Source organism: Solanum verrucosum, unplaced genomic scaffold, assembly GCF_900185275.1.
Source record: "Solanum verrucosum unplaced genomic scaffold, falcon-dt-bn FXZP01000151.1, whole genome shotgun sequence".
Taxonomy (NCBI): Eukaryota; Viridiplantae; Streptophyta; class Magnoliopsida; order Solanales; family Solanaceae; genus Solanum; species Solanum verrucosum.
This window is the reverse complement of record NW_026020202.1, coordinates 2066741-2089086: the sequence shown is the minus strand read 5'-3', so window position 1 is coordinate 2089086 and position 22346 is coordinate 2066741. Positions and strand designations below refer to the sequence as shown.

The 22346-nt window shown below is 34.4% G+C and overlaps 2 protein-coding genes and 1 pseudogene across 5 annotated transcripts; 2 read left to right on the top strand and 1 right to left on the bottom strand.

Moving 5' to 3' along the window:
- Positions 1–3497: 3497 nt before the first annotated feature.
- LOC125830057 (nudix hydrolase 23, chloroplastic) lies at positions 3498–14355 on the bottom strand. 4 transcript variants are annotated; one of them, XM_049509277.1, is made up of 7 exons: positions 13918–14355; positions 9870–10001; positions 7020–7096; positions 6723–6858; positions 6496–6636; positions 6301–6359; positions 3498–3859 (listed from the first exon to the last, which is right to left on the bottom strand). In XM_049509277.1, the coding sequence occupies exons 1-7, from the start codon at positions 14155–14157 to the stop codon at positions 3799–3801; spliced, it is 846 nt and encodes a 281-aa protein (XP_049365234.1). In that variant the 5' UTR covers positions 14158–14355; the 3' UTR covers positions 3498–3798. The 4 variants fall into 4 exon arrangements, with proteins under 4 accessions (XP_049365234.1, XP_049365233.1, XP_049365235.1 ...); XM_049509276.1 differs by having other exon boundaries at positions 9870–10010; positions 13918–14258; XM_049509278.1 differs by having other exon boundaries at positions 9924–10010; positions 13918–14258.
- A 1705-nt stretch (positions 14356–16060) lies between these two features.
- On the top strand, positions 16061–17106 carry LOC125830067 (uncharacterized). The gene is made up of 2 exons (XM_049509290.1): positions 16061–16539; positions 16908–17106. Exons 1-2 carry the CDS (start codon positions 16061–16063, stop codon positions 17104–17106), a joined length of 678 nt encoding a protein of 225 aa, XP_049365247.1.
- A 99-nt stretch (positions 17107–17205) lies between these two features.
- LOC125830111 (uncharacterized) lies at positions 17206–18738 on the top strand (annotated as a pseudogene).
- Positions 18739–22346: the final 3608 nt, after the last annotated feature.

Here is a 22346-nt window from a genome sequence, read left to right as displayed (position 1 = left end):
AGAATGTTAGATTTTTAAGTAAGAGAAAATTGTAAATTTTATTAAAGAAGTAAAGACAATGATGTTAGATTTCATAAAGTTTTTCTTTAGAGTTAACAAATTAAATAAGATAACAGTGGTGAATTTTGTTAGTGACATGAGATCTACAGTTAAATCTAATAATTTTTAAAATAAAAATATTAGGTTTGAAGGACCAGAATGAACATTTTTGTTATACATTAAAGACCATTTCAATCAAGTAAAATATTTTAAGAATCAAAACGAGCACTTTTATTATATATTAAGAACCATTTCAATCAAGTATATTAAGGAATGACCATGAAGGACCATTTTGATCATTTTATCATCTTTTTAACATAAAATAATTCGACATCCTTTTTGTATATTTTTCTTACTTCCAAATTCCAATTACTAAATAATCACAATTCATAAGTCAAACCTCACAAAATAAACTGGTGAACCTTCCTTCTATTAGATTGGATTAGAGTCTATCTATACACACAAAATTTAGGTAACTATCAATTTCAATAGGAAAGTACCAATTTTCAATAGGTAACTACCAATGTTTATACTTAAACGGTATGTGATTTTCTCCCTATAAATAAACACTGGCATCAAACCTAAAAAGCATCCCAAATTTCAAAGAAAAATCTACTTTTTAAAGAAGAACAAAAACATAGAGGAGATTAAGGAGAACGGGCACAGGAAAGAAGAAAATAGAGATCGAGAAAATTACAAAGAAAAGTTCTAGAATGGTGACATTCTCCAAAAGAAGGAAAGGACTTTTCAAGAAAAATGAAGAACTTGAATCCTTGACTGGTTCTCAAGTTGCCTCTGTTGTTCTTTCACCCAGTGGAAAGACTTATACTTACGGAGATGTTAACACTGCTATCAACAGGCATTTTCCGAACATTGATTGCATGAAACAATCAACATCAGGGATAAATTTTCATGATTCTGATTCTGATGTTGTTGTTTCTAGTGGATCCTCAAAGTTCAGATCATTTGACTCCGAGAAGGAAAAGTCTCTGTGATTGGGTGGAGGATATAGATGTTGAACAATGTCAAAATTTAAATCAACTATTATTGTTGAAGGAGCAATTGGAAGGAACTAAAAAGAAGATTGTTTTCATTGAAGATTCCAAGTCCTTTCAAGCTTTGTTTGCGTAGCCTATTCCAATAGACTAGGTGATCTAAACATAATGTAGGAGCATATTTTTAAAAAATCCAATTGTACTATTGTTAATACAGTTCGGTATGTATTAACAAATAAATTATTAGAAGTTTCCTCCTTTATATGTTTTTATTATTTAGATTTACCATATGCATGATCATCAAGTGAATTTCTTAAATAAATTATTTTTTAATTATATTTTAAAAATTGATATTTTATTTGTGTATTTTAAGCATTTTCACTTTTATGTAGTTCATTTAAAAAGTACTGTATATGTAGGGTAACATATATTCTGAAAAATTAGTTTATGTATGTTCATGATATGAATGTATATTGATATGGACATTATGATTATTGAGAAAAGTACTATACGAGTTATATACTCATATATGTGTATGTTCGCAACAAATTTTTGTAAACGCCGAAAATTAATTGCAAGCAAAATAAATAAATGTGATTTTTATTATGAATATTGTGAGTACAATTATGTTGTTTTCTAATTCTTCTCTCCTAAACTTTAGTACAAATTTATATCAAATGGTTATTAAAGCTAAAATTATGTCATATATGGTAATAAAAACAAAGTAACACTTAAAAGCATAATTAATCAAATAAAATATATTATTCATGTAAAAAATCCTTCATTTCAGCTCCCCTTCTCATTCATAACAAATGAACAGGTGAATTAAGGGTGTACATGATCGAGTTGAGTTTTTCAAATACCAAATCAAATCATTATTATCGGATTTTAAAATCTATAAACCAAATAAAACTGATAAAACTTGGATTTTTTAACCTCGATTTTTTTCGGGTCCCTCCGACAAAGTATCAAACATATAATTAACTTGTACTTTAAATATATCTTTAGTCCTACCAAAATACAATCATCTAAGGTCTTTTAAAAGAAAATAACACAAAATATGAGATTAGTGATGACAAAAAAATAACAAAAAATAATAATGAAATTGCATACAACAAATATTGGAAATTAATAGGTCATAAAAACTGATCATAATTCAAAGTACTAAATCATGCAAAAATAAGTCTGATAAGTAGTAATTACATGACTTTCTTTATTGATTTCTCACCCAGTATCCGATACTCACATTGGATCCTCACTAAATCTGAATTAGGTTATTTATTTTAATTACCTAAACCAATGTAAAATTAAAGAACAACTCTTCAATATTATTGTCATTCTTAGTATTGAATTGATTTTTTATTAACATTAGTACTGATTTGATTTTGATTCGAGATTTATTAGAGTTACGAATATCTACGGATTATAATCTTTATTGGACCATTAAAAATTCTAAAATTTCAAACATGAAATAATATGTTAAAAGATTAAAACTACGAGAAATATAAGAAATGTTTATAAATTATATCAAAGTAATTTATATATATAATATTGGATTGTTTTGGTCTCGGACTAACATTTTTTAGTTAAAACCAAACCAACCCAAGTATAATCAGATTTTTTTTATTTAATACCAAACCAAATCAAATCAAATCAAATCACTAGTCAAATTTTGTTTTTCAATTTGCTGTTTGATTCAATATTCGAATTGGTTTTGTTCACTGAAATAGTTGTGTTTTCTACCCCCTCTTCTCCTTTCGGATTACAACAAGTGAATTTTGAGGGAATATTATAAAAATATGAAAAAATTGATAGCAAATTAACTTGAAGGAACAACAGAGCAGCATAAGACAAGTTTTGTTGTATTTTGTTAAAGTAAATTCTTATTTTTGCTCCACCACTACAGTATGCATCTCTATAAAATATATATATGCATACTTTGTACAGTTGCAATCCAGTAAGTGGAGTCCACTTCTTTAATGGTGAAAAGAGAAATCCAGTTATACCTTCATTTAGGCAGGCGTAAATCATCAAAAGACTACTTGCTAAATTATTCCCTCATCACAGTTATTATTATTCTTATTATATACTCCCTCCGTCCCATTTTATGAGTTAGTTTGACTCGATATGGAGTTAAAGAAAGAAAAACTTTTGAGATTTGGGGTCTGAAATAAATAATTGATATTTGTGCGACCATAATTCATTTCATCAAGGGTAAAATGACCATTTTAAAGTTAAATTGTTACTTAATATAGAAATGTGTTATTCTTTTTTAGACCGACTAAAAATAAAGTAAGTCATATAAAGTAGGATAGGGGGAGTTGTATTTTTTATTAGGTTACTTTGTATTATTTTTCATTTGGGATTTCTGGTCATTATCCAGCCCAAAATTCAGGACTTGTCACACCTGATATGAATCCAGATTAAATTGGTACTACTATTTGATAAGTGAACATTGTTTGGTTGGATATATTATGTGTTTCATTGATTATTAATTCTTGTATCACTTGCCACAATTGATGTAAATCTTATAATGAATTCAATGTGGATGTGTCCCATCTTTTAAGCTTCAGTCTGCACCCATCATAAGTCAATTTTGAACAACTAAAATCAGGAAGACTTTTACTACTAGATGATTGATTAGAAAGAATGGAACTATCACCACAAGTACACAACTAAAGCTTTGATGAAAACGCCGGAGCTCTTTCTATCTTGATGAACATACCAACCGCGTTCTGGTGCCTGAAAATAATGTATCTGCTTCTCAGGATTGCATATGAAAATCCAGTGTGTAAGCATGGATTTCAGAAGGGCTTGTTCCAGGCCTGAAAACACAAAAGCAATGGAAAAGAATAAGGAAATACAGTTTAAAGAAAAGCTCTTGGCAGAAAAAAAGCCAAGAGCCATAGTGTAGTGCAGTTTCAACTTTCAAGCACCAACAGCCAGATACACCTTTCCAGGTCTAACTATTTTAGGCTTTAGCTCTCAAGCATCCTAGTTTTCAGCAAAAGCTCAACCCTTTAAGTCAAGCATCAGAAATGGGAAAATAAGTTAATACTCCCTCCGTCCAACAATAGTTGTCCACTATACTATTTTGGGATGTTCAACAATACTTGTCCACTTTATGAAATCAATGGATAATTTTACACTTAGTTCCTAATTTACCCTTATCATTAATTATAGTCATTTTGTATTTATTATATTCAAAGGATGATGTAGTAAAATTATCCCTTAAGAAGTGTGCAAAGTCAATAGTGGACAAGTATTGTTGGACAGAGGGAGTATTTAAAAAGAACTGAATAATGGGGGAGTAGTAACATGTATCTCAACTTGAAAGTCAAATTGTTTGAGACATTTACTCCAAGGTCGAAACGTGTTGCCCTATATCCGACAGATACATATTATTCCACTGAGAGATGGGGTTATATACAACGCAATGCATGTCAATCCAATCTGCTTATTTTTTTGGATAATAGTGGTGTTTGAGCCAGCCTGCGCATGCATGTCAATCCAATCCTTTTGGGGGGATAATAGTTGTATCGGAGCTAAGTTGTGTGCACCTCAATTATTCCACCAGTACTTGTCCTCCCACCAGCATAGGTATCGAGTAACTCTGTCAACCAAGGTTAGAAAGACAAGGGGAAATGAACTAGCCTTATTTGTCTTTGTTGGGATTTGACCCCTGGTCTCCAAGGTTTTCTCCCACCTCATTGACAGCTGGGTTGTACTCTTGGGTGTTCATCACATCCAGAGTTCTAATAAATGTTAGAAGAAACAAATGGGTACCTTACCAGCTTAAGTCATCCCAATCCAAGGAGCTAAAAAGAAATGGAAACATGAACTTGCCACTGTTTTTAATAGACGGAGACAGCTAACTACTCTACACTAATTTAAGCTTCACCAAAGATTAGGATAGGAAGAGGGGCCAAATGTGGCTCCATAGAGTTGGGGCTAGTCTTGCAAAGAAAGCCAAACAGATAAATTAAATTGCAATTTCAGAGAACTTAATCTGAAGCTCAATGAAGTGAGAATAATTTGAAGGCCAAGAAATTGAGAAATAAATTTGAAGGGCAAGCATACTCATAGTACTAACGTTAATCAAGTTACTATTAGAGGATCTTCTCTCTTTTCCAGTCAAAGGATATTTAAAGACAAGATGGTCGAGTATACCTACAATACACAGCTTGCTAATAACCAGAGACTGATAGTGGGGCCTCTCCAGAAAAATGAGAAATATACAGACAGGTTTTAGCCAACACTCTAGTGACCAAATATAAGAAAGAAAGATACAGCACCTATGCAGCACAGCAAATAAAAAGAACATTCACAGTTTGGGATTTCTCCTATTAGTTACTTCTTCAAACAAATGACATTTCATCTTATTGGTTGAGCTATAAATACTATTCAAATCGAAAGTGCTCTCCGTTCTATGACTATTGTCATACACGTTTAAATAGGACATATCTAGCATACTTAGAACAATAGACCTAAGTTGCTTGGACTCCGGTGCAGAAATACAATACAGGTGCGGATCTCAAGGTCAAATTCCCCTTCACATAAATTTTAGGATTTGGGGGTATGTATACGAGTGCAGATATGGGTGTTAGGATATGGCCAATAAATGTATATTATAACATACAAGTATATATCTCAATTAATCAAAGCTAGTGAACTAAAACTCATAAAAATTTGATTCTTTATAAGCACCTACTCCCTCCGTCCCAATTTATGTGGCACCGTTTGGCTTGGCACAAAGTTCAAGAAAAAAATAAAGACTTTTGAAATATATGGTCTAAAACAAACCTGAGACATTTGTTGACTATAAATCACTTCATCAGGGTAAAAGGAAAATTTTGAAGTTAAGTTATTTCTAATTATAGAAAGGTCATATTCCTTTTTGGACCGACTAAAAAGGAAAGGATTCCACATAAATTGGGATAGTGGGAGTAATATTTTATTCATAAGAATAAGATATAATGGCAAAACATGCTCATACCATATATAACTATATGTATATGACATAAACCCAAAATACAAACCAAATACCCAATTAATCTATACTTCTCGCCCATAGATGTAGTCAAAGTACCCAAGGTAAGTTGACCAAATCCTATGTGGATCTCACACCCACACTCACATCCATGTTGTGTCGATACGGGTGAGGCAATCATTTTGAAGAGTTTTAGCAACATAACAACAAATTACTAAAGCTTCGCAGAGGATCTTAGAACTAAGTGAAGACTATAATATGGGGTGACCAACATACCTCTTGTTAATGACGCCATAATGAAACTTCGGTCTTCCAACTTTAATATCTTCTATGTACTACAATGACATGAAATAAGAGAGATAAAATAATTTAAATTTAGAGCGAGCAAGCAAATGAACACACATATATACACAGAACATACATATATGTTCTCTAAAGTTAAATATTTAACCATGTAGCATAAAATTTTACCAGATTCAAGGTTACTAGCATTGATGAAAATGCTAAAGAATCATAAGGAATATCATCAAGTTCAAAAAGCTGACATTCTGATGATTCTGGACCCGGTGAAAAGTGGGGATTTTTCAGTTTTGCCAAAAAAATCATGTATGTCTGCAAAGAGGAGGAAAAAATAATTATCATCAATATCGGACATAATTCATAGTAGGTGAATACCATCTTCAAGAATTTATACTAACTTGGCCTATAAGAGGGATGTCCAATTGAGCAAAAAGTGATTGAACCTCTACTTCTGCATTTGCCTCTTCCCAGGTTTCCCTAATTGCTCCCTCAGCAGCAGATTCACCAATCTCCATATAGCCAGCTGGGAGCGTCCTACCAGTACAACATTATTTGAAGATAAACTTTACTATACTGGAATTCGAATTACTTCAGTACTCTCTATATTTCTGAATGCTGGGAATTAATAGAGAACTTCCTTAGGAGGTTGAGTGAAAGTCCTCCCTTCTCACTAAACTCTGTTGGCAGACACATACCAAAGTCCATATGATGGGTGAATTTTCCGCCTGCACATTAATATCTTCTTATCATGCTCAATAAGGCAACCAACAACCTGTATTTGAGAACAAACCGTTACAAATATTACCCCCTTAGTAAGAAGCAGAAGAAAGCTCCGGGCTTGATGTGTGTTGCACAAATGAATAATAATACCAACAACGGAAGAAAGAACAATGTTAATTCATGTGGCTACTATGAAAGAGTAATTTTGGTCTTATGACCCCAAAGTTTACAACTAGAACAACTATACTCCATGAGGTTCATATTAGTGAACAACTAGAATCACTAAGATTTCCGTGGAGGGCTGCTCTCAGAGAGCGGCTTGAGCATCCCTCCTGGAGGTGTGCAGCTCAAATGGGTAAAATAACCATAACTGTTTCCCCATGAAAAAACGACCTGAAGTTTAGCAAGCTCCCAAACTATTAATCCAAAATACAAAATAAAACAATACAGGGTCTGGATAGTCTCTTTAACATCAGAATTACAAAGACCAAGCAAAAACTTGTGCTGCACTGCAGCATCTTGCCATACGTTCTATATTGATTACTAGGTGCAGTTAGGTATATTATCTGTTTATAATGATGGTACAGTCCAATTTGCACGCACCTCAACTATTCCACCAGATACCTACTATCTCCCACTAGTACATACTCAGGGTTAACTGTTATACCCTGTGCCTTTAAGTTCAAGTACGACTAGTCTAACATCGACGAATTGGTCCAACCACGGGATTATAAGGTCAAGAATGAGTATATAAGTTAAGGGTCAGTATATTGTAGTGTTGCAAGGTTACAGATTCATAAGAGATTTAATGTTTTAAGTTAAGCCAAACGCGACTACAAATGGTTTATCATTTACGTGCTGCGAAAAGGTCAACTTTGAAAGAGTATATCTACAATGAGGATTTATGTAATGATCATTATATCAAATTAGAGGTGTTTGAATCTAGTTTCCCACGAAACAAACCGCTCGTCAACCTGACTTCATTACAAAAAGTTATGCATGTTTTACTACGGACCTGCGCAAATTGCATGTGGGACACATGGCAGCCAAAAGCCCAAAACTCTTGTTTAATAAATTGGGGCTGAGGGATTTCATTTGGCATTTGTTCTTTCACATTTTTGACTGTCTCTAAAGAGATTTTGTCCTCCACACCACCTAAGTTCAAGTTAAGTGAATTTTCCAAGGAATCAAGTGAAATTCTTCATCCTAGCTCATGAATTATCCTTACCCGTGTTGTTTTCTCGAAGGTTCAGTATGTTCTTTGGTGAACTCAAGTATAAGGAACTTGGATTTCTTCAAAGTGAGGTATGAATATTCTTCTACCAACATATAAGAGATTCTAATGGCCTTTAAAGTATAGTTTACAAGCTTGACTCACGGGATGGTGATCAAAAGCCGTGAGCCCAAGTTTTTCCCTTTTCAATAAAGTAATTTGTAGTAATTGATATGTGTGCAGGGTTGTTTTGGTTGTTATATGGTTGGAGGGAGATTCGAAGGTCTCGTAGCAGGCGGTTGAGCTGTTGATTTTGACAAGAAAGCTTAAGTATGAAGAATGTCATAAATTGAGAACTTTGTGAGCTTGTCGCTTGTCAAATGTTTGTCAAACTGTGTAACTGGCCGAGTTTCTTGTTTTGCTGCTTATATTAGTGTTAGTATCATCATTCTGCTAGATTGAAGCTGCAAAGGAGTAATTGATCATGGTAATACACTAATGATTGGAATCAAGGTATGTAAGGGCAAAACCTCTTCTTTTTTTGAAGAGGCAACCATTTGAATATATACAAGAAGACTCAACACCAAAAGGTAATTACAATCTTAGATTCATGAGAGCAAAAGTAGGGGGAGACTATGAATAAACAAACAAATTATTGCCAATCAAATTTATCAAATCACCTATAGCCAACTGTATATGGGGAGTCTAGCACATTTGCCAGCAGAAAGGAAACAGGCAGTCAAAGACATTAACAGATTAGCAAGCTTAGGAGTCCGACTCATGGACTCTGAAGATGGTGAAGTAGTTGTCCAGTATACTGCAAAGTCATTCTTAACGGCAACAGTGAAAGAGAAGAAGTGTGATGACCCCTTGTTACTTCAGTAGAAAGAGGGGTTCCGCCAACATAGAGTCACGGGATTTGAGCTCGCAAGAGATGGCACCTTAAGGTGCCAAGATAGATTATGTGTTCCCAATATTTTTTTTTTTTTAAGAAGGTAACTTATGTGTTCCCAATATGAAAGGCTTCAAGAGAATATTATGAGTGAAGCACCTTGCCCATGGTATTCTATTCATCCTGGTTCCACGAAGACAAGCCATGACCTTAAAGAGGTCTACTAGTGGAACAACATGAAAAGAAGCATAGTAGATTATGTGGCACACTTCCAAATCTTAGGCGGATAGAGAAGAAATAATCTAGTGTTTTTCTTGTCTCAACGGGGATTTGAACCCTGATCTCTAAGATTTGCACTCACCTCAATGACCACTATACTACACCTTTGGATATGATTAGGTGTATACATATTTGAAACTGTCCCTCATATTGAAACCAAAAATAAAATAATAAACAAATTCAAACCGTAGACTTTATAATTGAAGCATGGTCACCAAATTGATTTGGCTGGGTGATTATAAACTGGTTCTAAACAAAAATAAATATTCCCAGATTTAACCATCAATACTGAAATTTAACCACCAAACATGTAGGCAATGAAAAGACAAAGGAAAAATAATGTGATCATTACGATTGCAAGAAGTAATACAATGATTAGTTTGCATTTGATTTGAAAATACAAGTGGAAATTCAGACAGTGAAGCTTAATGAACATCTTACCATTTTTGGATTCTCATAGGTAATCTTCCCACAACGAGTGCAGATAGCTCTCACCTTTTCTTCACCATCAGGTATCTCATGCTTATTTGGGCCCCCACAAAACTGGCAGAAGTTGATCTTGCGAATGTTTCCCTGCAGAGTCTTTGAACTGAAATTGATCAAGGAAAAGATAAAGGAACTTGAACAATTTATGAAACACAAAATGCTCTCAGATCTATTTAAATAACATATAGGTAAATTTTTAAAAAATTGGCTAGTGTTAAAGAGTAACTCATATTAGTTGAGAGAGGGGTTGTTAAAACCTTACATGATGTTGGGCAAGTCTCACCTCATGAACTAGCTTTTGGAGTTGAGTTATGCCCAAAGTTCATTTTCCTTCAAATGGTATTAGCATCTGACTCATTCCTATACTTGGTTTACATAATGTTGGACCCCCATGTTATTTTAGTCATACTTCAAATGTCCAGCCCTCAGACGTGCAGGGTGGGGTGTTAGAGTGTCCATGTTGATTGAAGAAATGAGTTTTCATGTCCTTATATGATGTTGGGAAATCCTCACATGTAAGCTAACCTTTTGGGTTGACAAGCTCAAGGTTCATTATTCTTCACAACTGACATGCAAAAAATGTTTATAGGAAGAGAAACACAAGATGAGGCTGAAGAGAAGAGGAGAGAGAAACTCCAGCTGAATGCCTCAGTTCATAACAGATCTTGGTTATTTCAACTTGGACAGCCAATTATATATCAGATACCTAGAATCATAGGCATGCTAGCATTTAGAAGAATGCTATGCGCAATAAGAAGCCACTTCCATTTATTTCTGATTGCATATTGCCTTCCATTTTGGACAAGTATGCATGTTTTGACCGCTAGGTTGATGTTAGGATGTGACAAGGTATTTTTCATCAGATAGTATATTTACATCAAAGTTTTTGCAGGACTTTTTGGGAAAATGTAAGCTTGTTGCTTTATAATATTTTCTAATGACATATTGACAATAAAAGGGATCATTAAATAGATTAAATCACTTCCAGTCGAAATGCTCCCAGGCACATTACCCAAGGTAAACTTTTACAGGTCCCTCCTGGGCCCCTAAAATCCCTTTTCTGGCGATCTTGCATTGCTAGAACCTCCCTCAACCCCACTCCTTTCCAACCTTTCTTTTTTTGTTACAGCCATGGGGGACAATACCATTTATTTTGCTGTAGGATTCAAATCTTACAATATTATCAGAGTAGCTTCTAGGGCTGAAACATGGTAAGACTGGGTAGAATGAGGTCGTAACATGATGACCACGATGAGTATTATCTAGAAGACGATGGAGTGGCTAGCATTCGCTCTTAAAGGAGCATAGGGGAATTTACTCCATAGATGGAAGTTTCGGGACTTGTTCACAGAGTTCTTCTGCTCGAGGAATTATAACAAATATGGTCGATACGTTAGCATTTTAAATATGCAGGGTAAGAGAAGAGTTGTCATCATCATCCCCGAGTAGTCGCTAAAACACAGGATGGATAGACATAGCTACCAAAATAACTAATTCATAAATGCTAAGGCCCAGAAGGAAGTTAAGATGTGGCACAGGAAAATAGAAGAGGGTCTCTTATATCCACACTGTCAGAAACAATAAATGGTCGACAAGAGAATAAATGCTACAAAGATTCAACAAAAAGGGAAATCGATCGTTATTACAGATGCGACAAAAACAAATCAAAATGAACTACTAGCAAAAAGCATGGTTGGATGTCTCCCAGAGGAGATTCCATATGCCTCTCTATCAGAGATTTGACGGTGGGTGGCAAGCACTTGGAAGCACAAGCATGGAATCAACATCTACGATTTGGGGCGCAACCGTTTCCACTTTGAGTTTCCCAACGAACCAGCTGCAGACCACATTGTAAGAGGGAAGTGGTTCTGGAAATCCGACAAGTTCAACCTACAATGGTGGTCACTGACATCGACTTTCATCCATGATAGGCCGAACCAGGTCTGGATCAGAGTAGTAGGCTTGCCCCTCCAACTTTGGTCCCAGAAAATTTTCCATGAGATAGGAAACTTATGCGGAGGCTGGATTAGAACTGAAGAAGAAACAGAGTTACAAACCGCCTCAAATGGGCAAGGATGAAGGTGAGAGGAGACAGCGACTCTGTTCCGAACTTGGTGGAGCAGGTACATGAACATTTAACCTTCAAAGTCCCAATCTGGGTTGTGACGCCGACAAGGTTGGTTTACGGTGCAGGCAGCAAAGAACATCCAAAGATCCAGAGGTCTGATGAAGGAACTGGTGGACTAGAAGATGAAAGCCTTTTAGGCTTTACAGAGGTGGCAGGGCACGTGGGTTCCTCCTATGACCCTGAAATTTTGAACTGGCCAGCTGTCCCAGCACGTGACAAGGCATGCGTGGCTGAGGTCCTACTTTCCACCCCAATCAAGAGAAACAGGCCATGATTAGAAGGAAAAGTTTCCTCTCATTTAATTGACTCACTATCAGTCAAACTTGAAGCCAATATTCCAACTCATGAAAAGAGTGAAGAAGAGGAAGCGATGGTAAAGAATCCAGAAATTTCTGAAATCCCTCAACCTTGAGAAGATAGTGGCATGCAAGAATCTGCTATGCTGAGAAGTGAAGAAAACAATTCCAGCTTGACAACAATTGAAGATGCAATACCTTTAAACCAACATAGCCCAGGGGGGAAGAGAAAATCCAGACTTTGATATCCCTACATGGATACATCAGAACATCATCAAATTCTCCAAAGAGTTCGGTATAGATATCAAGGGGTGCAAAGAGGAAGCAACGATACTATTTATAAAGATAGATAGCATGAGGCAAAAGAAGTGAATAAGGAAGAGAAGTGCATGGAAATGACTCTGGCAGTAAAGGGATCCCAAGAACTGAAGAGCCATGAGTGTGGAAGCAATGGCACAAGAAGCAGGGGGGGTTACAATATAACATGTGACCAATGAATGTCACCATAGTATCACGGAATGTGAGGGGCCTGAATCAGGCAAGCAAGAGGTGTATCATATAAAAATTAATACATGGGTGGAAAGGTGATGCTTACTACTTCCAAGAGACAAAAATTGAAGGACAGATTACATGGTTGTTTGCATCAATGTTTTCAAAGGCTTTTTACAGCAGAGTATATGGCTATCTGGACTTAGGATGTCTAGTTTTGCTCGAAGGGAGCAGAAGATAAAGCAGATATAGATTGAAGATTTGATATCCGGCTTACATTTGGTAATGTTTGAGCAACAAATCAAAGTAGGCACTTGATTATTGTTAAAGAATGACAAAAGTCTCACATTGGTGGTTAATAAGATGGGTGGACTCCTTATAAGGCTTGGGCAATCTTCCTCCCTTTGAGTTAGCTTTTGGGGGTGAGTTAGGCCTAAAACCTAATTTAACATGGTATCAGAGTAGGACCATCTCACCCAATGTTGGGGCCCCCAAAATCAAAATTGCCCACGCACCAAATGCTAAGCACTGGGCGTGGGCGTGAGGTGGAATGACAAAAGTCTCACATTGGTGGTTAATGAGATGGGAGGACTCCTTATAAGGCTTGGACAATCTTTCTCCCTTTGAGCTAGGGGTGTGAGTCAGGCCTAAGACCTAATTTAACAATTATTAAGCAACAATGTGGAGAAACTAAAAGTAAACAAGATTGAGCTAGCTAGCCAAAAAAGAGAAACCCATCAAGTAAAAGCTGATGGGGTGGGATTTCCAATCCCAGAGGGCATCATCAAGATCAAAGTCTAGATAGGTGGCTTTATAATTGTCCTATGAATTAAACTATCTTCTTCACCCACTAACGCACCTATGTTATTTGTGTTAGAGTTGAAAGAGCTAATTGATTCATACCTACCCAAACAAATTGTTTTATTTCAAGTAATATAATCCCATTCCAAAATGCAACTCCACATATAAAGAACAATCAGTCAAGCAAAATGGGACCAGAAATCACACAAGCAAACACTTTAGAGTCAACAATTTCAGTAAATCAAAAAACTATCAAAAGAAGAGCACAGTTGTAACAACAACAACTTACAGTTGACTGGATTGCTAGAGATGAAGAAGAGGATGACTTTGAATGAGTAGAAGACATTCGAAAATCTCTAGAACAGGACTTGTGACTATGTAGTTGAGAAGCCGGCAATAACAAAGTTTCAGATGTTGTGATAATGGATTTTCTTGAAATTAAGGAGAAGGCAGAATTGGGTTGAGGCTTTCTGAATCTATAGGAAACAAACCCAGAAGATGAACCCACAATCTGTATAGCTTTGAGCATTATTTTTTCTGGGTAACAGCTCCCCACATAGCAAAAATTTAAAACTCAGCGATATTTTGGTGGGTCAATTGTGATTTGCCATAGCTGGATTTTGACTGATGAACATCCCCCTTCACCATATCCACTAGCTCATCAAAAACTTGTTTTTATAAGCATATTGTGTTTCACTAGTTTTAAAAAAAATAATTTTTGAGGATCAAATTATGAAAAATGATAACCGTTAATATAATTTTTAATATTAAGATTATTTTATAAAGAAATTATTTTACATATTTATTATAAAAATTTAATGAAATTTTTATTATTATTAAATTAGATATACATATTCAAAATTTTAATTGATATTATACATATATGAATAAAAAATAAATTAAATATCGATATAATATATTTATGTTGATTTAAATACATTCTCATATTTTATCTCTAAAGGCAAATCATCAAAAAAAAAAGGAACTTGGTCAATCTTAAGTCCCTTACCAAACTAGTTTCCTCAAATGACATAGGGCTTGTGATAATGTCATCCTAATTCAAGGACTTATATCTTATCTCAAACGGACCAAGAGTAGGAAGGGCGTCTTATATTAAAAATTTATCTTGAGAAAGCTTTTGATCGACTTGAATGGTCATTTGTATATCGAATCTTTCTCCACTATAAATTTCCTCCTTAAGTTACTAATTGTATTATGAATTGTATTAGCACTTCCAACATTGTTGTCCTTGTCAATGGAATTCAAACTAATAATTTTTGTCACGCCTCAAACCTACATCCTGGACGTGGCCGACACTCGAGAACCATCGATGGTCCTTAGGCGAATGCTTGGCCTGGCTGACTTCTAAGCGGAAGACTTACTCAAATAAAATGGGGATCCCAATTACCAAAATTAACTCATAATGTGTCAACAATAACTCAACTCAAACATGTCTGGAAATGCTTAGTTAAACATACACGATTTGACTCCAAGTCTCGAAACATCACAAAGAAAATAGTGAAAGACTCATCAACTACTAATGTCTATGAAGCCTCTAAATACTACGAGAGATATCGGGACAAGACCCATGACATGTTAACAAAACTGAAATATAAATGTGGAACCCTTGGATAGCAAGGAGGCTCACCAAAGCTAACTGGAATGCAAATGGTATCAACGAAGCGTTTGTTGATGACCCTAAACACCTGTATTTGCATCATAAAAAGATGTAGGTCAAATGACGTTAGTACATTGAATATACGAGCATGTAAGGGGAAACTGAAAGCAATAGTTGATTGGACTGACAAGGCTGGAAGAAATACTCACCTCAACCCAACTCAATATGAAAGCAATGAAAAATTTTAATATGATAGAGGCACAACCAACAAAAGGTGGGTGAGGCTCTATTCACTTTTTGACACATGGATAAGTGGGTCATTTAACTTTGAAGTTATAAGTAAAAATTAAAGGAATCCCATAGTCTAATATGTAAATTACATCATATCCCTAATAATATCTATATTACAAAAATCCCTTGTAAATGGATGCAGCCGGATACATTGCATCCACCAAGATACATTATAAAGGATACATTAAAAACAAATTGTTGTTGCACTAAAAAAGGGAAAAAAAACGTACAAATAAATTTAGTTATATTAATATCCTAGATTTACGCCATACTGATCCTAATCATAATCATTCCATATCCTAATAGGAATCAGAATCAACAATTTCAAAATTCAAAATATTCTTCTCCATTGAAGATGATTTTTGAAAAGCCATTGATGTTAAACAATTCATAATTTCAAAAAGAAACTTGATACAAGATAAATATATCTATTTTGTTGAGGCATTCAGGAATTTGGGCTAGCGAAATTAATTATGAAGGATACAAAAGTGATGAAATTGTTGTTGGACAATCAATTTCATTTATGAATCTCAAGGCAGCCATTATAGCCGAGTTAGAGATCGATGAGGTAAGAAAAAATATTGAAATTCGATACATCGTAGAAGGTAATTCATGTCCGATGAAAATTAAGAACGACATGGGTGTTAGACTATATTTAGAAGTGAAAAAAAGTGAGCCTGGTTTTGCAATGTATCCATTATATATTGATACAACAGATAAAATTGGCGGTGAGATACATAGCTTTGATGGAACATGCGGAGAGATTATATGTATCGAAGGTACAACAAGGGATACAGAAGCTCTTGCAGTGGTTGAATCAAGAATTTGTGATTCATATTATATTCCAGAATTAGAAGTTACAAATTACATAATTGATTCAAACAGTATAGATGTGAAGACAGGTCAATTGTATAAGGATAAAGCAACATTGATAGATGTGATGGCCAAATATAAAATAAAGAAAAACTTCAATTGCAAAGTAAAAAGATCTGATAGACAAAGGTATGAGTTTTTTTTTATCTTAATTTTGAATTAATGTTTTTAATTTTAAGATCTACATCGGATGATACATTTAAATTTCTAATGTGTTTGAAACAGTATTATTCTTAGAAACTGTATGATAGTGCTTTTGCTTTGTTGTAATTTTTTTGTTGATTAGATGATACATCCAAGAAGCACACACAATTGAGTTGCGTCTATAATGTATCCGATACATTTTGTAACTTTGATTTATGCGAAATGTATGAAACAAATTAGAAATTTAAATGTATGGTGATATTATGCGTTATGGTAGTTAATATTGTTGATACATTAATGTCATATAAAATGTAACTGCTATATGTATTAATATGATGTGCAACATTGTACAGCTATGTGTTGGCGTGCTTTTCGATTGAATGTGGTTGGACTATGAAGGCTTCATGCTGGAAAAATTCTGATGTTTTCAAAGTAAGATACTTTAATAGTGAACATACATGTCCAGTGCGGGATAGGATACTAACCAAAGTCCAAGCAACAATTGGGTTTGTTAGTAGTGTGACTGTTCCTAAATTGGTCAATCATAAATGAATTCATACTCCAAAATATATAATTGATGATATTAGAGAATTCTATGGGGTTCAAATATCTTACCAGCAAACATGGCGTGCTAAAGAACGTGCACTAGAAATGTTAAGGGGTAAACCATCAGATGGATATAAGAAGTTTCCGAGATACCTATACATGTTAAATAATGTGTATCCAAATTCTTATATAAGGATGCACAAGTCAGTGGAAGATGAATTCATGTATATGTTCATAGCCTTAAGACCATTGATGAGGGGGTTCGATTACTGCAGACCGGTAGTTGTTGTCGATGGAGCACATCTTGGTGGAGCTTACAAAGGTACATTTTTATCAGCAAGCACACTTGATGGGGGCAAGTATGTATTTTTTGTAATTGTGATCTTGTTTAATATGTATCTATATTGTAAATGTTATGTATCAAATGGAATGTTATGTATCAAATGAAATCATGCATGTTGATCTTTAATTAGGTTGCATATTGCCATTGGCATATGGGGTTGTAGACACTGAAAATGACTGTTCGTGGACATGGTTCTTCGAACAATTCAAAAATGCATTTGGCGAGCGTGAAAAAATGTGTGTTGTTTCTGATAGAAATGAGAATATTATGAAGAGTGTAAGAATTGTGTTCCCAACTATACCTCACTATGCATGCATATGGCATCTTTGGAAGAATGTCTATGGAAACTTCAAAAGGAGCAGAAACACTATAAGTGATCTATTCTACTCTATGGCCAAGGCATATAGAAAAGAGGATTTCGATACATTAATGGCTAAGGTGGATAAAGTTGACCACAGTACCTTGAGGATGCTGGGTATGAGAAGTGGTCGAGAGTTCATTCAACAGTAAATAGAGGTAGAATGATGACTTCGAACATAGCGGAATGTATCAATGGTTGTCTTGTTGAGGCGCGTCAGTTGTCTATATTAGAATTCTTAGAAGAGGTTAGAATTCTATTTGGTTCTTGGCATTGAAAAAAATAGAGAAATAGCCTCTTATACAAAAGATATATTGGGGAGAAAATTTGAGGAGATATTGATTATAAACGCATCTAAATGTTCGAAGATGAAGGTATGTATCAGGATACATAATTTTATATTTTGTATCAAATTTGGTATATCATTCGGCTATTTTGATCAGCATTACTTGAAATAAATTTATCAATTACTTTTTAATGTCTGCAGGTTGTTCCATCATTTGAATTTATTTTCTCGATTTATGAAGCTGGAAGAAGATACATTGTTTGTCTTGAGAGGAAAGAATGTACTTGTGGCAGATTTCAACTAGATGAGATACCTTGCGCACATGCAATTGCTATTTTAAAGGACAAGAATGTCACAAATATGTATCCTTATTGCTCTGATTACTACAAGCCTGATACATTAGCAAAAACTTATGAGGTTCCAATGGTTCCAATGGTTCCAATGCTAGATAAGGAAGATTGGTCGGTTCCTAGCAATGTTGTAGATGAAACTGTGTGGCCACCTAGATATAAAAGATTGGCTGGACGACCAAGGAAAAGAAGAAAAAAAAATGCAGATGAAAAGATAATAGTAAAGATAAACTGTTGTGGACGCTGTGGTCAAGAAGGACACAACAAAAGAACTTGTACTTTCTTCCCAAAAGAAAAGTGAAATCGTTATTTTTATAAGACATTTATGTTTTTGTTGAATAATTTTTGACTTAATGGATTATCACTTTTATATTTATCATGAATAAATGTTACTGTTTATTTTTGGTTATTTTGATTCAATATTTATGAGTTTTGCGGATCCATTTAAGAATTTGTTATGATTTCTGTGTTGGATGTTATTACGTTTGTTTATTACTTTTGTTGTTCAATTCAATAAATTGTTATGATTTGTGTGTAAATGTTATCTCCGATATACAAATATTTAGGTGCATTTGTATCATATACATTATGTGTAAAATATACTATGTGTACTGTATCATTTACATAATATCTAATGTATCAAATTCATTAAATCATAAATAACCTATCTAGATTAAATAAGCTATTGTATCAGAGAAATCATATGATACATAAATTCTCAACAATGTATTTGTCACAATAAATAAGAAAGCATGTATCAAATATATTATTAAATCATGTATCATATTGATTATAACTATTGTTGTATATACATTATCAAAATATTGTGTTAGACTTTTTAATAGACTTTTTTTAGAATACATTGATGTTTAAGATTTATAATTTTCAATTCAATAAGTTTTAGATTATAAACGTAATATACTGTTTAGTGTGTTGTCCTTTTAAATGTTTTTGATACAGTAAATTGAATTGATGTTGTTAGGAAAAAAAGTTTGCTCAAATTTATGTGCATTTTATATTGATGATGATTTAATAATAATGTTTGATTATTAGAATTTGTAAATTTAGACAAATATACATTTCGAGATTAAATGAATAAAATATATTGATATTAAAAAGTCAGACAAAACAAGTTTTAAGAGGAACCCTTCAACACTTAAGTTAATATATCTTGAAAGCAGTAAAAACAAACAAAACATTGTGTATCCATTGATGCACAAAAACTACTTAACCAACGCATCATGGTTTGGTGGTGTGAAATGACCCCTAGGCTTTGATGGATCGTCATTATCACTAACGTATCTAGCTTAAGCCTTTTCATTGCCGTAATTCCATAGCAATGCTGCGTATCTTGACCGGAGATAATCAGAACGGAAATTATTGGATTGGATTGGAATTTCATCGCTAAGGAATTCAGCAAAGGCGGCCACAAACAAACCACAATCCCTACAAAAATGCAAAAGATACATTATACAAAAATAAATTGAACATAAACTTTAAAACAAGATGTTTTAAAACTTACAGTGTGTCGCTTCCTTGTTGAATAATTAAAAAAGAAGAAAAGCAGCAAATGCACGTATTATTTCTCTTGCATTTTTTTGTATTTGTTCAACTCAATTTATTATGTAAATATATTTTCTCTCTCTTGTTAATGGTAGCATTTTTGCTTTAAAGTAGATAAATGGCCTACTTATCCACATGTCAAAAAGTTAATGGAGCCTCACACACCTTTTGTTGGTTGGGCCTCTATCATGATAAAAAATTTCAAAAGCAATCAATAAGAGATGCAATATTTAAAGTTTTTAAAACAGTAGTTATCAACTCAATGATGTATAAAATATAATAATATACTTTTTACTTTTATTTGAGAGATTCTTTAATCGATAACCATCACTATGAGCTATGTGATGATACAATGTCTCGCCCACGCTGCTAAAACTGTCATATACCTTGTCGGGGTATAGAACACCTCAACTAAGTTGATCCACTAAGCTATGCTTAAAAGCAATAAGGAATCATCTAAAAGTTTAATCATTTACCCATGTTGGCATACATGGTTTATGAGGATTTTGAGTTGTCTGAACTCATCCCCATATCAATGCTCAATACTACTCCCAATAATATATAACTCATGCTCAAATGTGTAAAACATAACTCTTTCTGAATTCGAGGTAATTACTCAAAAGATCCTCTAAAAAGAGGTAATGCTCTGAAAACATCTTTGAACTCATAACTCATTTAGACATTGTTGTTTTTCTCTTCGAAAATGTAAAGTGTTACATTTAGGAATACCTAGTTCCCCTATACTCATTTTGAAAGATGAAATACAACTCTTCTCATTCTCATACTCATTTACTCAAGATTTAGTTGAAAACTATAGTTAATTGCAAAAGAGTTCTCAAAAAACCTCTTGGACTTTCCTCTTAACTTTAGTTTAATTTGAAATGTGAATTAAGACATGTGATTATGACATGTAGGATCTCTCAAAGATTAATGAAGACTTTAAGAGTTCATACTAAGAAGAGAACGTAGACACGATTTGAAAGAACACATATGGAATGAATGACAGAAAAGAACCTGGCAACCCTGGCGCACTGAGTGGCGCGGGGCACCAACCACAAAACTACTGGACAATGTTTGGGGTGCACTGTTGGCGCGCCGCATCAGTCCCCAAACTACTGACCAGTAGTCCTAGCACGGTGGTGGCGCGCCGTCCCACACCTGTGCCCAGAAAACTAACAATTTTTTCTTCAATTTTTTTGGTCCTAATTCATCTAGAATCGAGTGATTTCTTCTAAACTCTTTTTGGTTTACAAACCCCACACAAAATCATCGAAATTCCACCCAAACTTTATCAAGAAACACCACTCATTGTCAATACCTTCACCTCAAGAACTCAAAACCTCCATTGTTAAAAAATGGGGTAAAACTCAAGAACTACTCAAGAATCTCATTATAAACTATATCATGGACGAATTAATGGAAGAATTACATGTTTGGCTTGAGGACGAATAAGTCCAATACTATGAGAAGCTTACATACCTTGAAAGAACACTTGTTCTTGGCGAAATTTCTCAACCCTTAAATGAACGCTTGAAAACCCTCTTTTCCTCTTCTTGAAACCCTTCTCTCAAACTATACTAAATCAGATTAGACCCTTATTTGGGTGAGAAAAACGTTTTAGGCCTAGTGGGGATAAGGAAATGACAAAAATACCCCTTTCTCAAACGGATGAAAAAATCTTAACTAGAGAGGCTTCACTCAAACAGCCATAACTTTTTACTAGGAGCTCAAAATTTATCAAACTTGGTGGCGATGAAAAGAGAAATCAAAGACCTTTGATTTGATACCTCATGGACCACCTAACTATTTATGTGCTAAAAGATATGGTGGTCTGAAGTTGACCCAAAATAAAAAACTGATGGAAGTTCGAGGTGATACAATATCTCTCCCTTGGAAACATTCGTCCTCAAATAAGATCACACTAAGTAGAACAGGGGTGGAAAGCATCTAACCACCCCAACTCAAGCACACAACATGCAATTAACAAAACTCAGCACATCAACTTAAAGAGTACTTTACAAAGTGTTAATACCTTGGTTTGGAATTTCTCCAGAAAGAAAGAGATGTGGGTATATCTTCTTCATATCTTTATTGGCCTCCCAAGTAGATTCCTCAATAAATTGATTTCTCCATAAGACCTTGACTGATGCAACCTCCTTGGTCCTCAACTTGCGAACCTAACGATCAAGAATCTAAACGGGCATCTCATCAACAAATTGCTTTTTATAAAGGTGTAGTAGAAACATCGTTTGATTGAAGAGGTTGCCTTAGAGACAGAGTGAGAAATGCGTGCCCGATATCCTCAACTTTTTTAAGCTTCATGTACCTTCTTTTACTTTATGTTCG

Excerpts from the sequence above, each read along its gene's own strand:
- LOC125830057 (XM_049509276.1), bottom strand. The coding sequence starts at position 14,157 with ATGCTCAAAGCTATACAGATTGTGGGTTCATCTTCTGGGTTTGTTTCC. Across the intron at positions 6,637-6,722 it reads ACATCCCTCTTATAGGCCAA|ACATACATGATTTTTTTGGC; the intron begins GTTAGTATAAAT and ends TCCTCTTTGCAG. Across the intron at positions 6,360-6,495 it reads TGCTAGTAACCTTGAATCTG|TACATAGAAGATATTAAAGT; the intron begins GTAAAATTTTAT and ends ATGTCATTGTAG.
- LOC125830067 (XM_049509290.1), top strand. The coding sequence starts at position 16,061 with ATGAATCTCAAGGCAGCCATTATAGCCGAGTTAGAGATCGATGAGGTA. Across the intron at positions 16,540-16,907 it reads AAAAGATCTGATAGACAAAG|CTATGTGTTGGCGTGCTTTT; the intron begins GTATGAGTTTTT and ends AACATTGTACAG.